The sequence below is a fragment of the Furipterus horrens genome, unplaced genomic scaffold (assembly GCF_987537825.1).
Source record: "Furipterus horrens unplaced genomic scaffold, mFurHor1.1.pri manual_scaffold_6, whole genome shotgun sequence".
Taxonomy (NCBI): Eukaryota; Metazoa; Chordata; class Mammalia; order Chiroptera; family Furipteridae; genus Furipterus; species Furipterus horrens.
The window spans coordinates 176,946,437-176,966,604 of record NW_028327176.1 but is presented as its reverse complement, the minus strand read 5'-3'; the positions used below and the strand labels follow the sequence as shown (position 1 = coordinate 176,966,604).

General features: G+C 39.9%; 1 protein-coding gene, 1 non-coding gene and 1 pseudogene across 2 annotated transcripts; 2 read left to right on the top strand and 1 right to left on the bottom strand.

Moving 5' to 3' along the window:
- Positions 1-10,507: 10,507 nt before the first annotated feature.
- Positions 10,508-10,633, top strand: LOC150007883 (small nucleolar RNA SNORA25). The gene has a single exon (XR_016512177.1). It is a non-coding gene; the product is annotated as a small nucleolar RNA SNORA25 (small nucleolar RNA).
- A 2,296-nt stretch (positions 10,634-12,929) lies between these two features.
- Positions 12,930-13,659, top strand: SF3B5 (splicing factor 3b subunit 5). The gene has a single exon (XM_090280681.1). It carries the CDS (start codon positions 13,078-13,080, stop codon positions 13,336-13,338), a length of 261 nt encoding a protein of 86 aa, XP_090136807.1. The 5' UTR covers positions 12,930-13,077; the 3' UTR covers positions 13,339-13,659.
- Positions 13,660-16,441: 2,782 nt separating this feature from the next.
- Positions 16,442-17,152, bottom strand: LOC150007881 (high mobility group protein B1 pseudogene; annotated as a pseudogene).
- Positions 17,153-20,168: the final 3,016 nt, after the last annotated feature.

Here is a 20,168-nt window from a genome sequence, read left to right as displayed (position 1 = left end):
CACTGGAAACCACATCCTTGTTTAGCCCTTTCCCGTACCCTGTCCGTCTTTCTTCACTCCCCTTCTCCTGAGAGCACTCTTTCAATAAATCACTTGTACGGGAGTCCGGGTCTCCAGTTCTGCTAGTAGGAATCTCACCCTAAGGCAACTGGCCCTGTAATTAACCCTAAGAAGATTCCAGAATGAGGTTCTGGGGTTGATTCACTTGCTGGTCAGAGAGCAACAAGGACCCCATCACTAGTTGTAGGTGGCATGTGGGTAGCTCCCAGCATGCTGTAGAGATGAGATTGCCAACACTGTTCACCTACAAAGGGAAAGAGATGCACTAGCTAGTGCACTGTCTCTGTAGTTTGAGAATCCTGGGGGAAACAGAAACAGTGCCTGTAAACTCTGCAATCAAGAGCCTGTTGCTAAGCACCACTAGTACCTGAAGAGCAAACATAAGAGGGTTGAAGATATTAATCAGCAATTTAGAGCAAAGTGTGAGAGTCAAGGGACCTCCTCGGCCACATTTGAAAAGATCTTCATCTCCTGCAGCCAGAAGGAGATAGAGCGTAGATTTTAACTGTAAGAGGAGCAAAAGTTCAGAGAAGGCTGAATTCACATCCTGGTCAAGTGTCCTGTGCCAGACTCGGGGTCCTCATAGGAAAGGAGCAGGACCCTAAGACTCTGGGTGGAGATTTCTGGTGGAACTCATCTGAGTGCCTTGAGCCCTCAGACTCTCCTGAATTCTCCGGATCTACAGAAGGGCCAACTGTACTTTGTTGGACGGTAGAGGGCATCTCTTGAAGATTTTGCAAATGCCTCAACTGAGACAGTTACCTTACAAGATGATGCTGGCACTCCCTCAGGATCTGTACACATCTGCCTTCCTGTTCACCACACCGGTAACTAGGGCCAGATTTCAGATGACCTCACTGGAGCCTGCTAAAGAAGAGGCGGCTTTCCACACAAAGTGACCGCAGCATCTCTCTAACATGCACTCCCAGGAGCCAGAGAGGAGGCCCTAAGGGAACCAGAACGTGCTGGATCAAAGTGGGGGCAGAATGTAAAGCTCACTGCGGTAAGGGAAGTTTATCAGCACCGAGGCACTCTGTGTGATTGCTGGTCGGGACACATTCCTGGGTTGCAGGCCAGTCTCCGGTTGGGGGCACAGGAGAGGCAACCACACATTGGTGTTTTCTCTCCCTCTCTTTCTCCTTCTGTTCCCCTCTCTCTAAAAATAAATAAATAAACTTTTAGAAAATTACATTGTGATGTGCATATGGGTTTATTACTTTGTTTTTGGTACAACCCTAGAAAAAACTTGACACTTAATGTACTTTTTAAAATATTTAAGGCTTAGTAAAAAATACAAAAACCAGTAATTTCTCAACGCAACTTAAAGGTTGAGAAAAGGATGCTAAGAGCTTTTGAATCTTTCAAACACAGGCCATCCTCAATGTATAGAACATTTTCCAATAGAGGTCCACCCCCAGGGGGCTCACATGTGCAGAAACTCCTTCTGCTTCTCCCAGTGACCAGACTGACCACAAACATGCTATGGCCTTATGGATGGGAAGGAAAAAGACCAGAGAAAGTAAGGAACAAAGTTCTGTCACTGCTGCTCAGGAGCTCTTGCTAAAGTTCATGCTTTCCTCATTCCATAAGGTCTCTAATCCCATCTCTCGTTTGCCCCATCTCCTCCCCAGAAAATAGAACTAGAAAGCTTTCTCTTCATTCAGCTGACAGAGGACGGGAGGAGGGAGGTAGACCAGAGCGACCAGCACTGCAATGTCAGGGTTCTTGGCAATCCAATTTGGGATTCACAAATCATTTTCTTATGTATTCAGAAAGAAACCATAGTTATAACTGGCAGTTCATTTCTACCATTAGACCATTTCATCGTAAGTTAAACAAGTTTGTTTGTTTAAGCTTAAAAAGCTAACTGTGCTATGTGGCATTTTTTAGGGGGGTGTGGGGGAAATGCTCTAAATTCCAGACAACTTTCTTATAAGGACTTTTGAACTGCAAACCATTCAAAGGATGTAGACAAGAAGTACTTGAAAGAGTTACACGGAATGAGTGTTTCACGTCAGCAGGGCAATTGAAAAGGGGAACACTGGCTTTGGCAGGTCTCTCTGTGCTGGGGTAAGGAGTGGAGATAGGTAGGTAGCGTCTGTAGGCTCTTAAGCAGCGAGGCCAATGGGAAAGAAAGAAACACAACCGTTTCTTTTCTAAATTTTAATGATGAAGAAGATATTTCTAGCACTTGGCATAATGTTGGTAGGCACCCAAGGCAATAGCTACACCACCCAAACACCCTCCGCTGTTAACAATTGGTCCAACATAAGGGAAGTATGGGAATTGAGACTGTAGCCCTTTACAGACTGGGAAAAAAGAACACTTGCCTGACAGGGTAAAGCAAAGCGACTCTTGCCAGCCATTGTCTTTGCTGGCGTATATAATGGAATTGGCCAGCTGAGACTTAGCTGCCAAGCTACTTAATCTTCTGGTCTGTCTCCAACTTTCTTCTGCAAATTGTGAATATGGTTCAGAGGTTCTGTGAAGCTCCATAAAAGGTGGCCTGAGCATACTTTTTTCTTTTTTCATCTTTGGTGTGCCTAAGCAATTGACTTTTTTCTGAAAAAGTGTCAGAAATAAACCAAAGTCAATAGTCATTTATATGAAACTGCCATTTTAGAATAGTTTTTAAGATAGTATTAAAGAATTTAAACCAAGATCCCAAGGCTCTGGATCATGTCTTCTTCCTGGCATTAGAAGTGATAAAGTAAGACATACGGAGGATTAAAATAACCCCATTACCCAGATAGATCTGGATACATTTTAAAGTCTTGCAGAAGCCAGTGGGCTAATAGAAAGGAAGAACTGTAGCTTGTGAAGGGAACTGTCCACATCATTGGTGAAGAGCAAAGGCTGAGACTTAAGGCTGGAGTGAGGGAGAGAGAGAGAGAGAGAGAGAGAGAGAGAGAGAGAGAGGGAGAGAAAGGAACAATTTGCAAGCAAAACCAGTCTATAAAGAGAGCAAAATCCATGAAGGGTAGACAGCACTAGGATCCGAGGTGGGTGGGTATCCAGAGACCCCCTGGACCCCCCCCCCAGCCCCCCATCGCATCGCTTCTTTTCTATCCCAATGGCTTTAAACTCTGCTACTATATTAGGCATTTCTAGATTTCCAATTAGCAAAAGGTCGCTGATGCAACAAGGACATGAAAGATGCCACTTCAAGCCCCACTTGGTTGCTCCCTCGGGGTCCTCAGGGCAGCGCAGGCTCTGCGCAGCCAGCTTCAGGGGCCGACAACTGCTCTCCCCGCCCTGCGCCCTTGGGCTGAAACTACAGTATGTAATACCCTATCTCTAGAGTTTCTTGCCCGGACCCAGGGAAGCAGTAGCCTCTCTGAGTACAAGCAGATATTAGATTTTCCTCCCCGCAGGATGGGGACTTTTCTGTGAGAGCTCTGGGCTGTCGTCTTGGGAGTGGCTCCAGCTCCTGGGCCTGGGCTGCTTTCCTCCAGCCACAGCAGCGTTCAGGTCCGAGTTTGGGTCTTCTTCTTCATGACCCTTGGGTTTGCCTGGGTGTCCCAAGCGTGCAATGGCAGTGAATTGGGACCCCAAAACATCATTGATCTTCCCACAAGGTGGGTTCAGATGCCATTGATTTGTCAGAGATGCCACTTCTTCAGCCGCTGGGGAGGCGGTCCTATTAGGTTTCTTTAAGGAACTTCAGCTGGTACAAAAATAGTCGATGCCATTCTATGTGGCCTATTTGAAGGCACAGTTCCTTCTGGACTTAAAGTGACCCTGGAGCTGGCCAGCCACCCTCTCCAGCCCTCAAAGTGTAGCCTGCTGCTGGGAGCCTTCCTCAGCCCTCCTACTCTTTGCTTTTTGGTTAGTGCATTTTGTGTCTCATTTAAGAAACCTTTTTCTATCATAAAGTCATAAGCTATTCTCCTATGTTTATCACTGAGTGAACTGTATAATTTGCCTTATCTTGGGTCTCATATCCACCTGCAACTAACTATTGTGTATAGTGTGAAATAGAAATCCAATTTCATTTTTTACATGGTTGCCCTGGCTCCCTTTTTTGGAAAGACTGTCTTTCCTCCTACCTCTCTGCAATATGCCTCTGTCATGGATCAAGTATTTATCTGTGTGTGGGCCATTTAATTTGCTGCTGCTGGAATATAGAAATACCATTCCTTTTTTATATATTGATTTTGTATCCAGCAACCTCCCTTAAGTATTTTAAACAGCATTAATGGCTTTAATATGTTCAATTTTAAGCATTTCAAATGCCTGACCAAGCAAGTACATGTTCCTAGTAAGAAAAACCTTCCAAAGCATTTCAAAGGCCCTTGTAAATCTAATTTTAACTTATAAATCTGGTAAATTCATTTCCCTTAAATATTAGAATACCACTTACCCATTTGCTCACATTCTTCTTTTAATTTTAAATTATAAGTCTATTACACATTTTAAATAAATAGTATCATAACATTAATCTGTCAGTCTAAAATGCCGAAGTCTTTTAAATATTACAAACAGTTTAAATAACATACATAGATTTTCCTAAACCTCAAATAAAAGTATTAATACTAATGGTATGATTTAATTTGTCATCTTCCTATTTAATTTAAAATCTTCCTCTGACTGAAAAGTCACTCACCCTTTAAATAAAGCAGCTTTAACCTCAAAGGTGATCAGAAGTTCCATTTCAGGAGAACTGAAGTTACTACCCAGAACAAGTTATTGTTGCTAAGTATTATATATACAGTTTAGGACTTTAAGATTACATACCAGTAAGAAATTTGAGACTGGAAGGGGACCCAGTGGAAGTTTAAAAATAGGGTAACCTTTTCTGAAATACAGGTAGACACCTGAGTCCTTTTAAAAATCATTTCTAAGTTAAGAGTGTCCTCCAAGCCCATACCCTTCCGATGGAATTTCTCAGCCTGCCTCTCTGAGTTCACAAGGTCAACACCAGGCAATAGCCATCACTTGGGCACACAGCAGACAGAGGTATGCACACTCACAGTAAGGTCAGCCTTGGGGAGGACAGAATAAGGATGCAGCCTGCATGGGCCCTGGAAGTGGGCTTGGAGCTGTTTGTACTTGGAATTTGTGTTGCAGAGCTCAGTCTTGTCTGTGTTTGAGCTGGGAGTTGGTGGAGTAGGAGCATGGATGGATGTCTCCCTTTGACTTTTCAGCTCACAGAAGTGCACAGCTAGTAGGGAGGCATAGCTGGACCCTCTAAAGTGAAGGGCCCAGGGACAAGGCACACTCTAATCTTGGTCTAGGGGCAAATGTGCACTAAAACTACGACAGAAAAAAGTGCTTTTCTGACCTCTTTAAGGAAAGCTACTAAGCCAAATATAAAGATTATCCTAGGAAATTAGGGGACACAAAAGTCGAAATGAAAGGGTATGCCAACAGCATTTTGCTATCTTGAGGGCTCCAGAGATGAGACTTCAACAAGAAATATTTTCACAGTTCTGCAGAACATATCAGTTCCTTAAATAACTAAGCAGTTACCTCACTGAAACTTATTATTAATGGTCCTCAGCAGCCGGCATGCTAGCATTTCTTTATAAGAGACTTAGAGGCAGGTGATTGCAATGGAAGTGGGGATACTTGAAACTGCATTTGCACAGTGGTTTACGTAAGCTGAAGAAAATGTGAAAAGAACAGGTGGGAGATGGTCCCGTTAGTTCCGTGCCACAGCTCTGTGTGCCAATCTGTTCCACCCCGAATTCCTCTTTGGCCTGTAACTATCATAAACAAATTAACAGCATTAAAAATATTGGGTTTGCTTGTGTGTCATTTTCTTTTGAGGCCACTGTACACAGCATGTTAACACAGATTCTCTGGGGATCTTTTAAGTTAGGAAATCCTCATAAGTGACATTTGAAGGAGATACAAGAAAAATGAATAAAATCTCAAAAATACATAGAATGTGAAACATGGTTCCGCTTTATGAAATTAAGTGCAACTTGTGAAGAGTGAAAGCAACTATACTTTGATAAAGATTGTCATCTCCTCTCTCCCGTACACTTAACTGTTCTAAAAAGTAAAGGCAAAACAACCTCCCTGTGTTGATTTAAAACCAAGAGGCATTAAATATTCCCGAGGAACTAGACAGATCTTACCCTTGAATTTACAAATTCAAATCAAAGGAAAGCTGTAGCTCAGATCTTTTCCTGCAGGTTCACCTGTGACCTTTACTCTCGGTAGACTATAATAAATCAGAAGGTTAATTGGATACCTGAAATTTTGCATAGAAGGCCACTCCCATCCATTTCACCTCTTGTTTTTAGATTTCATATTCTGATTTGTGATTGCGGATATGATCCACATGTCTTAGGCTTAGGGTAAAAGATGGTCGCGACTTTGCAGTGGCTAGTTCTACTACTTGGGGTGCTTTAAGATTTTGAGTATCTCCCTGCTTAATGCAGTGCAAAAACAATATTCTAATTCAACAAGTATTTATTGAGTGCTAATGACAGGTAAGTCAGTATGCTAATATAATGAAGAAAAAGTTACATATTTAAAAGGAACTTACATTCAAATGAGATATGCCATATGTACCCAGATTACACTATAATTTATGTAATTATTATTTTATTGTTGGTAGTAAAGTTATTTCCAATCCTTTGCTATCACTCAAGATGCTATCATTAATGTGCATGTATTCATTTATTCGATAAATATTTAGTACCTATAATATGGCAATCATTAATCTTAGTGCTGCGAGATTTCATATCACTGTAACAAATGGAACGTGTATATAACACTTCAAAGTTTCTTTGTGAATTTTCTCCTATGAGAAATCTTTGTTCGAAAATTGCACCAGTTTATGATTTAATGTTATTTTTAAAGAAGAGAGAGGGGCCAGCCTATTTAATCTCAAGTGAGGGGTTATAGAATGCCTGCCCATGGGAATCATATCAGCCTTAGGAGAGATTATAAAAGGTACAGAACCTTTTGTTCTTTTGAAGGGTATGCCCAGTTAGAGGCAAAACCCTCCAAAAACTGAGAGTTCTAGATCTTCTCAGATACATGAAACCATGAGAGATGGAAAAAGAAAAGCTAAGCTGAAGATATTTTAACCACAGAAAAATGAGACATGTCTAGCAAACTTTTTATAAATTCCCTAAATTTAATTATCACCTAAATTCCTGCTTAATTCAACTAAAGAGAAAACCTCAAATTATAAAATTTGTAATGAAAAGGGAAAGATGGCTTGCTTTTCTCCCCAATTATCAAAGTCTTAATTGCTTTAAAACTACAGCAAACCAAATTATTTTTCTTCAGCATTTCAGTTCCGAGGCACTCTTCCTGCTTAGGATTAATAAGAAACTCAAGATGTCTAATTATAAAATGTTCTCAACCCCTAGTTTATTTATTGGTGTTAAATACTGTTTTGGCGACCTCTAGTGTGAAACATGGTGTCAGTACCTGTGCTAGAGAAAATTCTTTTTAACATTTTAAAGCTTGCTTACAGGCAAAAGTGGCATATAAAATAATATTTCACCAAAGGAAATATAACTTTTGTTCATTTTAATTTGAAGTTCATAATTTTATGCAATTATAATAAAATTTAAACCTAATTTCTGATATACAGACATTTGACAATCAATAGGAAGATGGTTATATAGTATGCTACCCCCATGCAATGGAATATTACAAAGCTGTAAAAGAAACTCTTTATGTACTCATATGAGATAATCTCCATTGTATGTCAAAGAAAATAGAACAAAAAAACAAAATATAGAACTTTACTGAGCATTTTGCTACTATCTGAATTTTAGAAAGGCTAAAATATACAAATTTGTATTTGCTTATTCACCCATTAAAAAATCTCTGAAAGGATACACAAGAGACACACAGCAAAGGCATGGGAAATGAGCCGATGTTGGAAACTACATTCCTTTGCATACTTTTATGTTTTGAATGATGCCTTGACTATTCAAAATATTAAATGACTTTTTAAAAAGTTAAAGCCATCAGCACAAGAACAAGAGAGTTTAAAAAGAGAAAATGTTGCTTTGCATTTCCAGACTTAAAAAATAGATAAGAGAATATATAATTTTTTGTCTAAAACATATTCCTCATTGTAAGTCTTTAATTCTATATCTTGTTTTCATGTAATCTTGTCTTGCATACTTTTTCTTACTCAAATGCCAAATTGTAAGACAGCGTTTCATAGTTACATAGAAGGAACCTAAGAGACAGGATTAACTTGAAGTTATATCTTGGAGCATGAAATAGTAACAGCTGTCCTGGCATGTCTTGACAACAAGTTTACTGGTTCCAGACCAAATTTCCTTACTGGCAATAAGTGTAAAGAAATTGTGATATTCCTTACTAGGTCATAGTTTAAAACTCATAAGGAATATCTTTAAGTATACAGGGTGGGGCAAAAATAGGTTTACAGTTGTTTGTATGGAAAATAATACAATAATTAGTAAATAGTAATATAAGAATAAACTCTGTTTTGCATACTCACAACTGTAAACCCTCTTTTGCTCCATGCTGTACATATAGAGACCCAGAAATAAATCTAAAGAAGATGTGAAAGACCTACATGAAAATTATACAAGCTTTATTTAAAGTTAAAAAAGTAGACATAAATAAATGGAAATAAATACTATGTGTATAGGTGAAAAAACTCAATATAATTAAAATGACAACTCTCCCCAAATAAGTCTATAAATTCAATGTAATTACAATTAAAATTGAAGCAGGGTTTTGTGTGTGTGTGTGTGTGCACGCCTTTGAGGATCATTTAGGGGAACGCAGAAAGTACTACTCAGAGATGTACTTAGGTTTTAAAAATTAATGTTCAATTTATTGAAGCTATACATTTTTTAAAAACTGCCTTTCTCCTTAAGCTTTTAAATCCAGCTAAAAATCCTAATCTATAAATCTAGCAAATTTTGACAATCACTTTTAAGGGGCCTTTAGGAAAAATTTAGTTACACTCCAAATTTTAACTGTTAAACATTTTAAATCACACTAATTAATGTAATATGTTTTATTTTCCTTGTAAATATTGCAATTGTCTATTTTAACAGTATCTGTTCACATACCTAAATTATTTTCACAACGCTTATTAAATTTAAATTCGTAAAAAGAAACAAATTCTTATATATTCCACAGCTGAATTGTATCACCTCAAGATTCATATGTTGAAGCCCTAACCCCTAGTAACTCAGAATGTGACTACATTTGAAGCTAGAATGTATAAAGAGGTAATTAAGGCAAAACGAGGTCATATGGGTGAACCCTAATCCAATATGACTGACACAGACACACACAGAGGGAAAACTGTGTGAAGACACAACAACGAAAATGGCCATCAGCAAGCTAAGGAGAGAGATCTCAAAATGAAATTAACCCCGCCATCACCTTGATTTTGTACTCTTAGCCTCCAGAACCGTGAGGAAATGAATTTCTATTGTATAAGCCCCCCAGTCTGTGGTAGTTTGTTTTGGAAGCCCTAGAAAACTAGTGTACCTTGGCTCTTAATGAATACATGTAAATGTATTTTCCGTCTATCTCTACGGGCCTTAAATTTGAGGAACTCTCACATAGTCTTAGAATTATTCTTAATGATATAGAAACAATACTAATTTTCATGGTTCTGTTTAACTGGTCAATCACAATTTCCATAAAGATTTTACTGACAATTCTAAATTCATGTAGAAGAACAAGGGTTCAAAAATGTCGGAACATTTATGAAAGAAGAAAATTGTATAGGCTTTCACTCTGTCAGATATCAAGACCTATTAATTCTTGTGTTACTGATGTGGGCGTAGACTAAGAAACTAATGGAAGAGAATATCCAGAAACAGACCTATTCACATACAACAGAAGCATAAAACTGAGTATATAAAGGATGTACTATTTAATGAATGATTGGTTATCACTGGGAACTAGTTAACCATATAGGAAAGTATTAAAAAATTAGATCTCTAAAGCAGCGATTTTCAACCTTTTTCATCTCGTGGCACATGTAAACTAATTAGCAAAATTCTAAGGGACACCACAAAATATTTTTTTGCTGATCTGACAAAAAATAGCTATAATTTTGATTCATTCACACCAGATGTTATTGTTGTGTTGGCTGTTTTCATTGCTTTATTTTTTATTTAGCCAGTGCCTCTGACTAAATACAGGTACTTCATGTTTTTAAAATTCTTGTGACATATCAGTTGAAAGTCACTGCTCTAAAGCAAAACAAAACAAAACAAAAACTTTCAGTGGACTGAAAAAATAAATATCAAAAACCAAAATTCTAAAACTTTTTGAAGACAATGAAAAAAACTCTTTTATGGCTCAAGGGTAGAAAAGTTTTGCTTGATTTAATTTTTAAACTAATGCAAAAAGCACAAAACATAAAGGAAGGCTGATACATCTGACTACTTTAAAGTTAACTTCCATACAGCAAATGATTCCATAAAGAAAGGGTAAAGTAGAGCCACAGACTGGAAAAAGATTCTCATATAAGCCATTTCAAAAAGGGTCTGTGGGACCAAAACCAGGAGCCCTTAATGCTGTGACTTAAGATTGAAGTTCTGCATAGGATGTGACAGACACTCAATCGTGCTATGTTACCTAAGGAGATACACGATTAAAAAAATAATAATAATATATCAAAAATTTCCACTGCATTACAACTGACAAGACTAGTATCCTGAATATATAAATATCTTCTTTAAAAAGATTTTTAAAATTTTCCAATAAGAAAATGGGCAAAATATAATATGCAGTTTACAGAGGAGAAATATAATAGACCAGTAAACACATATAAAAGATACTCAGTCTCCCTAGTAAGCAGAGATATGCAAATTAAAGGCACAATGAAATTCCATTCCACCCATCTGATCTGAAAATTTTTTTAATGTCTGAAGACACCAAGTTTTGGGAAGGATATGGATCAAAGTGAATTCTCATTTTGCTGGTGGGAGAGCCAATTGCTATAATCAATTTGGAAAACAATTTGACAATATCTAGCAAAGCTTGAAGACATTCAGCCCTACATCTCAACTTTATTCCTTTACATATTCTCCAAGAAATTTCTTCACATGTATAAGAATATATGTACAACAATATTTCTTGCAGCATTGAATTTCTTACAGTAAAAATGTGTAATTAAATGTCCATTTTGAGAAAATGGACATGTGATACTATGTTAATTCAGTAGCATACTACACAATAATAAAAATGAGCTAAAGCTACATATATCAGCAAGAAACAATGAGGGAAAAAGCAATTTTCATAACAATACATACAGGGTGTCATTTATATAATGCTTTACAACATGCATAACACTAACACTATTGTTTGTGGATGCACAAGCTAAGAGCAATCAATAAAACAGGCTCAGGCATGATTAACTCTAAATTCAAGATAGTGTCCTGAAGTGAAAAGATAAGGGAGGGGACCATAAAGAACTTCAAGTTTATTTCCATAGTTTTATTTCTTAAAAAAAAAAAAAAGCAAAATAACAAATTTGGAAACAAAAATGGCAAGATGGCAAGGTTTGATATACCTGGATGGTGAATCCAGAAGTATACCTTATAATAGTATCTACATTTTAGGAATGAAATGTTTGTTAGAACAAGATTTAATCCGAAGAATAGACCTTTTATTCCCTTATATTTGGTACAGCATTTGATCTGATAAAGAATATTTTTGTTTTATTTTTTGATCTCTTTTGAGAATAAAAACTTTATATTTAAGGTGTGCGACATAATGAAATGACTACTAATCAAGGTAATTAACATACCCATGTGTGGTGAGAGGGCCTGAAATCTACACTGAGAAAATTTCCAGTATTCAATACGGTATTAACTATAATCTGCAACTTCATATCAGAATAAAACTTTTAAAGTTCTCTTTCTCCCAGTAAAGACTTCTATTTGGCTGTCATACAGTTGTTTATCCATCCATCAAATGCTTTTAGGGGATACAGTCTGTGCCAGGCTTTGAGGGTATCATAAAAGAAGCATATGGTAAAAGATAATAACAAAGTAAACTTTCTCATGTAGTTTGTATTCGCATGAGGAAGTTGTTAAAAAGAAAAGAAAAGAAAAGAAAGATAACTATATTAATGAAGAGACGAAACGACACCCAAGTTGCAGAGGAAGGGGAATTTACATCTGCCTAGAATAGCCAAAGCCGATTTCAAGGAGATGCTTTTGAGCTGACTCAAAGGGAGAAGAGTCTGCCAAGGGTACAAAGGCATTCCAAGCCGAAAGAACAGCTTGTACAGAGAACTGGAGAAGCGAGCAGCACGCAACGCTGAGGGGTATAGGCTGGGGCGGGTGCGAGAGAGGATATCACAATTACAAGTTCGAGAGGAAGGAGGGGCTCCATGCTGGAGCCGGAACGTGCTGGAACTGGTACTGTGCAGCGGTCAAAGGGCAGGAAACGGCCCTGCAAGCTTTCACAGAACTTCCACTGCACACGGCTATAAGGACCAGAACTCGTGTCTCCTGCCTTAGGGGATCTACCTCTAGTTGTGAAGGGGCTGCTTTGCAGCCACAGTAGCCCCGAAATCAAGATTATACCGAGTTCATTTCTCAAGTTGCCTTTTGTCCTACTTGAGTTCCCCATATCCTGTCAGACCCAAACCACCTAAGGATGCTAAATGCCTTCAGAAACCGCCTCCATTAGGCCGCTTAAGGCCTCTTAAAAGCGGCGAGGGATCCCAGTACCCTCTCTGCCGGAGACATCGGAGACCACAAATCCCAGCATGCAACACTTTTTGTTAGAAAAACGGCCACTAAATGGACCATCATGCAACGCTCTCCAAAAGGGGGCGGGGCTCTCGATCGGGGCGGCCAACTTATAGCGTCGCCTAGGCAACTCCAATTACGTGCCAGAATGCACTTCCGCTTCCAGCTCTGAGTCCTAGAACCGCGAGGACTCACAGCTTCGTCGCAGTGACGCTTTTCGCCAGCGACTGCACTGTTCCGGACGTTCACTGTAGCGGTCCTCCGGTGAGAAATTCTGGAACCACTGCTTCTGGTCCCCGGCCTGTGACCTGAGAGCAACGAGAAAAGCGGCGAGATGACGGACCGCTACACCATCCACAGCCAGCTGGAGCACCTGCAGTCCAAATACATCGGCACCGGCCACGCCGACACCACCAAGTGGGAATGGCTGGTGAACCAGCACCGCGACTCCTACTGCTCCTACATGGGCCATTTCGACCTCCTCAACTACTTCGCCATTGCGGAGAATGAGAGCAAAGCTCGAGTCCGCTTCAACTTGATGGAGAAGATGCTGCAGCCTTGCGGACCGCCAGCCGACAAGCCCGAGGAGAACTGAGATCCCGCCTTGTCTGCGCTGTGAGCGAGAGCATCTGTTCTTCCTCCGATCCACTCGTTTGCAGTCTTTCCCGCGTGTTCCTGCCCCAAGTGGACTGATTCTCCGTGGCTGCTGCTTCTCGTGCTTTCGCCTGACCTGCCTTCATGTGGACCCTTCGGAACACAGCATTGGAGAGACGGTCAAGACCCCTGAGAACTGTGACCCCGGAGACCAGTTTAAAACCAGCGAGCGTTAGGGGAGACTGTACTGGAGTGAGACGCAATATGGAGGCTCGTTTTTGGCTGATTGTTGTTGATTTTTTCCATAAAGTTTAGAAATTTTTCAGTCTCTCTGAGTGGGTTACTTGTGTTCAGGTGGAGGGGTCCAGGGAGGGTTCTGGGGACTGCGGTTCCTTGGGAGTCCGACCAGGAAACCGGGGTGGGGGGCGGGGCCAGCGTTCTTTACCAGACACATTCCAGGTTGCCCTTCACGACTTTAAAAATATTATTCCACCGCCGTCGCTGGTTCGATTCCCAGTCAGGGCACATGACTAGGTTGCACATCAGGTCCCCAGTTGGGGGCGCGAGTGAGAGGCAACCACACAGTGATGTTTCTCTCCCCCCCTTTCTCCTTTCCCCTCTCTTTAAAAATAAGTAAATAAATAAATTATTTTAAAAAAAAAATTCCACCCTGACTTCCCCCAAGAGCCATTTTCAGGTCCGTAATGCCTTCAGTATTGAGGTTTGTGATCCTTGTACCCCACCTTCTTTTTCTCCCATTAAAGAAAATCTTTTCAATCATTGCCCTTCACTCTCTCTGAAGTTGAATACTCTTTTTCTTGGGACTTTGTGGACCTGTCATGAGAGATGACAAGCTGTCAAAAGGGTTTTTCATTAATTCAACATTCAACAAGTATTTGTCGAACGCCAGTGTAATGGGCATTATTCACACTTGGAGACATGCTGGTTGGGGGGGAGAGAGATACCACACAAACTACACATAGCGAATGTTAGAAGGTGCTGCGTAGAGGATGGGCGTGGGTAGGATTGCAATTTTAAAGAGGATGCTCATGTTGGACTATTGAGGTGGTGCCATTTGAGCAATGACTCAAGAAGTGAGGGCAATAACCATACAGAAAACGGGGGGGGGGGGGGGTAGCTTTCCAGACAAAGGTAACCGTCAGTGCAATGGTAATAATCGTGGGATTGTGTCTGGTTTGCTGGAACAGCAAAGAGGTGAGATGGCTGGAGGGAGTAAGCAAGGGGAAGAATGGAGGGATAAGTAGTGGAAAGAGAACAGATGAGAGTGTGGGAGGCCAACTCTGGCTTTTATCCTGAGGGAGATTTGCAGCCACTGGAAGATTTTTTTGTTTTTTTAATTTCTTTTATTTATTTATTTATTTATTTAATTGTTCATTTATTTTATTTTTAGAGAGAGGGGAAAGGAGAAAGAGGGAGAGAAACATCACTGTGTGGTTGCCTCTCACTCGTGCTCCCAACTGGGAACCTGATGTGCAACCTAGTCATGTGCCCTGACTGGGAATCGAACCAGCGACACTTGGGTCGCAGGCCGACGCTCAATCCCCTGAACCACAGCAGCCAGGGCATTTTTTTTTTTTTTAAGTATATTTTATTGAGTATGGTCTTACAGTTGTCCTAATTTTTGCCCTTTGCCCCCCTCTGCCTGGTACCCTCTTTCCTCCAGCAATCTCCCACCTTAGTTCACATCCATGGGTCATGCATATAGGTTCCTTGTCTCCTTCATTTTCTTTACTATTCTTAACATCCCCCTGTCTATTTAGTACCTACCAATTATGCTTCTTAGTCCCTGTACCTTTTCCCCCATTCTCCCCCTTTATCCTCTCCGCCAAGAATCCTCCATATGATCTCCCTATCTATGATTCTGTTTCTGTTCTAGTTGTTTGCTTGTTTGTTTTTGTTTTTTTGATTCAGTTGATAGCTGTGAGTTTGTTGTCATTTTACTGTCTATAGTTTTGATCTTTTCCTTACATAAGTCCCTTTAACGTTTCATACAATAATGGCTTGGTGATGATGAAGTCCTTTAGCTTTACCTTGTCTGGGAAGCACTTGATCTGCCCTTCCATTCTAAACGATAGCTTTGCTGGATAGAGTAATCTAGGTTGTGGGTACTTGCTTTTCATCACACTGAATACTTCTTGCCAGTCGCTTCTTGCCTGCAAAGTTTCTTTTGAGAAACCAGCTAGTAGTTTTATGGGAACTCTTTTGTAGGTAATGCTCTGCCTTTCTCTTGCTGCTTTTAAGATTCTTTATCTTTAACCTTTGTCATTTTAATTATGTCTTGGTATGCTCCTCTTTCTGTCCAACTTGTTTGGGATTCTCTGCTTCCTGGACTTGCATGTCTGTTTCCTCTGCCAAATTAGGGAAGTTTTCTTTCATTGTTTTTTCAAATAAGTTTTCAATTTCTTGTTCTTCTCTTCCTGGCACCTTTGTGATTCGGATGTTGAGATGTTTAAAATTGTTCCTGGGGTTCCTAATCCTCTCCTCATTTTTTTCCTTTCTTGTTTTTTCTTTCTGTTCCAGGTGAATGTCTATTTCTTCCTTTTGTTCCAAATCGTTGGTCTGAATCCCAGCTTCCTTCCCTTCACTGCTGGTTCCCTGTATATTTTTCTTTGTACAACCTTCACTTTTCCCTTTATTTTGTGGCCATAATAATTTCTCTGAGCATCCTTATCATTTGAACTCTGCATCTGATAGGTTGGTTATCTCCTTTTTGCTTAGCTCTTTTTTTTTTTTTTAATAAAAAATTATATTTACTTAGAAGCATTCAGAATGTCAACAAAACAGCTGCAACTTTTTTTGCAATTAGAGTGGTATTCAGTTAACAGAACAACAATTATTTCGTATAAGCTGCATCACAACTGAAGATGAAAAAACTACCATCCCCATATATAACTAATTTGTGCTGTGCACCAACAAGAACCTGCTTTAAACTTCCATGCCAATTTACAACCCCCTTACTGTACCAGCAAGGTTAGTGGCTATTGAAAATACCACCAGGACAGGGCTATCTAAAGACACATTCGGTAGTGTGCTAACTATACAAAAAAAAGACACTGCAGTTTAAAAACAAATCTCACACAGCCTTACATTTCAGTCTTTTTCTTTAAAAGGAGTGAGTTGTGTACAGAGGGGTTAAATGCTTTATAGACAAGAAAAAAAAACTGCGCTAGAACCAACTTATCATCATCAGCTTCTTCATCTTCATCTTCCTCCTTTTCCTCATCCTCCTCATCCTCTTCCTTCTTTATCTTGCTTTTTTCAGCCTTGACAACTCCCTTTTTTGCAGCATCAGGCTTTCCTTTAGCTCGGTATGCAGCAATATCCTTTTCATATTTCTCCTTCAGCTTAGCAGCCTTCTTTTCATAAGGCTGCTTGTCATCTGCAGCAGTGTTATTCCACATCTCTCCCAGCTTCTTTGCAACATCACCAATGGATAGGCCAGGATGTTCTCCTTTGATTTTGGGGCAATACTCAGAACAAAACAAGAAAAAGGCCAAAGGAGGCCTCTTGGGTGCATTGGGATCCTTGAACTTCTTTTTTGTTTCCCCTTTAGGAGGAATATAAGTTTTTATTTCTCTTTCATAACGGACCTTGTTCGCCTTTGCCATGTCTTCAAATTTTCCTTTCTCTTTAGCGGACATGGTCTTCCACCTCTCTGAGCACTTCTTAGAACACTCAGAAAAGCTGACCGAAGCATCTGGGTGCTGCTTCTTGTGCTCCTCCTGGCAAGTTTGCACAAAGAAAGCATATGATGACATTTTGCCTCTTGGCTTCTTAGGATCTCCTTTGCCCATGTTTGATTACTTTTCCTCAGTGAGCACAGAGTTGCCCAGTGCCCGTCCGGCTTGCACTTGCCCCGGCGCTGTCTCTTGCTTAGTTCTTTTTCTGGGATTTTGATTTAGTCTTTCATTTGGGCCATACTTCTTTGTCTCCTCAATTAGACAGCCTCCTTAGTTTGCTTCTGTGCCTTAGATAGAGTTGTCACACCTATGACATTCTAAGGGGCGGAGCCTTAGGTATTTGTTAATGCAGGTCTGCATGCCCTTTGACCGCCTTTGGCGCTGTATGTGTGGGGAGGTGTCAGAGAGGGAACAATGCCATTTGCTCAGCCCTCGCCCCTTTCCCAGTTATGCACTTCCTGTATGCGACTGGCACCCCTCAAGCTTTTGCTCTGCAATGGTTCCCAGAATGGGTAGGTTTACGTATGTTCTAAGACCATGGGGGCCTCTAAACAGACTCTCCTGAGAGACGGGCAGTTTCTTCCTCCGCCCCAACCCCCATTGGCTTTCACAGCCAGAAGCAGTGAGGCTTTATTTTCTTGGTGCTGGAACCCTGAGCTGCACAGTCTGGCCTGGGACCTGGATTGCTCCCCAAGTGTACCTCCTGGCTTTTCTCCACCACACATGAAAGCAGGACTAGACTGCTCATTCTGCCGGTGCAGCTGCTGCCTGACCACTGCTGCCCTGCCTCCACCACACCATATCCTCTCCACCCCAGCTCCCGGCTCCACCCCTCCTACCCATCTGGATCAATATTTCTTCTTAATTCCTTGGTTGCTGGACTTCCATACAGTTGGATTTTCTGGCAGTTCTGGTTGCTTTTTGTTTTGAGGTTGATGTAATCCTTCTGGCTGTTCAAGGAGGCGACATGTGGCCACCTACACCTCCATCTTGGCCGGACGCCTCTTTAGAAGATTATTAAGTGTTACAATCTGTCATGTTTTAGGTTAGTGGTTCTCATTTAGGCCTTGGGATTCCATTCCATTCTTACAAATTCTTGAAAACCCCACAGAGCCTTTGTGGGGTTTATAGCTGTTGATACTCACTAAATTAGAAGTTAAAACTGAGAAAATTTAAAAATATTTAATAAAATTATTTAACACTAATAAAGTCATTACATGCTAGCAAAAACAGTTTTTATTTAAAATGACATTTTGCCCCTATGTTCATAGCAGCGTTATTTATAATAGCCAAGTGCTGGAAACAACGGAAGTGCCCATTTGTAGATGAAGGGATAAAAAACTGTGGTACATTTACACAACGGGATTCTATGTAGCAGAAAGAAAGAAGGAGCTCCTACCTTTCGCAACAGCATGGATGAAACTGGAGAGTATTATGCTTAGTGAAATAAGCCAGGTGGCAAGACAAATACCCACCTAGCACAGGAACCTAATGAACAAAACAAACAAATGAGCAAAATCGAACCAGAGGCATGGAAACAAGGAACAGACTGACAGTGACCGGGGGGAGGTGGGAGGGTGAGAAGGAGGGAGAGAAGGGGAGGGTCTAGTCAAGGAACTAGTATAAATGACCCATGGACACGGACAACAGGACAGGGATTGACTGTGGGGTGGGGGGTAGGTCGGGCAGTGGAGAGAAGCAGGGATAATTGGGACAAATTAATAGAACAACAATAAAAGTAAATAATTTAAAAAATAACTTTTTTTAAAAACCAATTTTGTAAATGTTGTCAATGTCTAGCTCAGTAGAAGACACTTGGATTCTCCTGTCTGCCTCTGCATTCAAGCTTGGGGTATGAAGTTCTTGTTGAGGTATGAAAAAATCTACTTCACATGAATATGTATAAGGGAGAAGTATTTTAATAACCTTTTCAAATAATTATAGATATTCTTTGATACCCTAGCAAAACCTAACAAGTAGTAATTCCTTAAAAGTTTGTTACAACATGGAATTCGATCACTGAACTTTTCATTGTCTATACGTTAAAATTTATTTCTCTGTCTTAAACTTTGAATGGATCTCTTACCCATACATGATTTTGTGACATCATGCATCAGTCATTTGGAAAGTATTGGCTCACTGAGTTATTCAGGCTTTCCAAATGTTGACATATGTCATTATACATATCAAGTCACATTTATTCATATCATCACTGATCTCATCAGGAAGGTCTAATATTGGGTTGGTCAGAAAGTTTGTTTGGTTTTTCCATAACGTGGCTCTAGTAGCACTTAGTTGTTTTTAACTTCATTCAAAACAATTTTGTTAGATTGTATTATGACAGCTGTCATATCAGTGTCTATTTTTAAAAACATCAAAATAGGTGAATTTGTGTGTAGCCATTTTAATATTGAAGATAGAAGAAAATAAGCAACATTTTTGGCATATTATGCTTTATTATTTCAAGAAAGGCAAAAATGTAACTGAAATGCAAAGAAAGATTTGTGCATTGTATGGAGAAGGTGTTGTAACAGATCAAATGTGTCAGAAGTGGTTTGCGAGTTTTGCGCTTGAGATTTCTCGCTGGACAATGGTCCATGATCGGGAGACCAGTCGAAGTTGATAGTGATCATATTGAGGCCAATCAATATTCTACCACCCAGGAGACAGCTGACATACTCAAAATATCCAAGTCAATAAAGTTATTGGTGAAAATGAAAAATGTGTCTTTTATTTTACAGAAAAAGTCATATGGACTTTTTGACCCACCCAATAGTATTGAGAAGCTGAAAAACTCCTAGGGAGAGTAAGTGTTTCACAATTTTAAGTTTTTGCTTGATAGCCTAAATTTGATCACTGGTAGCAAATACTATCTGTAGTTTTCCTTGAAGTGACAGACCCACTTAGTTTGTTTTCAAGAAAACTTCTGCAAAATACTCAATTCTCAATAATTATAGTTTGTCATTCTTAAAAGTAAAAATGGTATTATTTCTTGAGAAAAAAAAATAGCCAGTTAAGTTTGCAGCTCAGATAGTGCTTTCCTCTGAGGAAACTGTTTTACTTGGGAGGCAGCAGAAACACTTTATGCATTTTACCAATTTTTTCCCACAAAAAACTTTAAAAGATATGT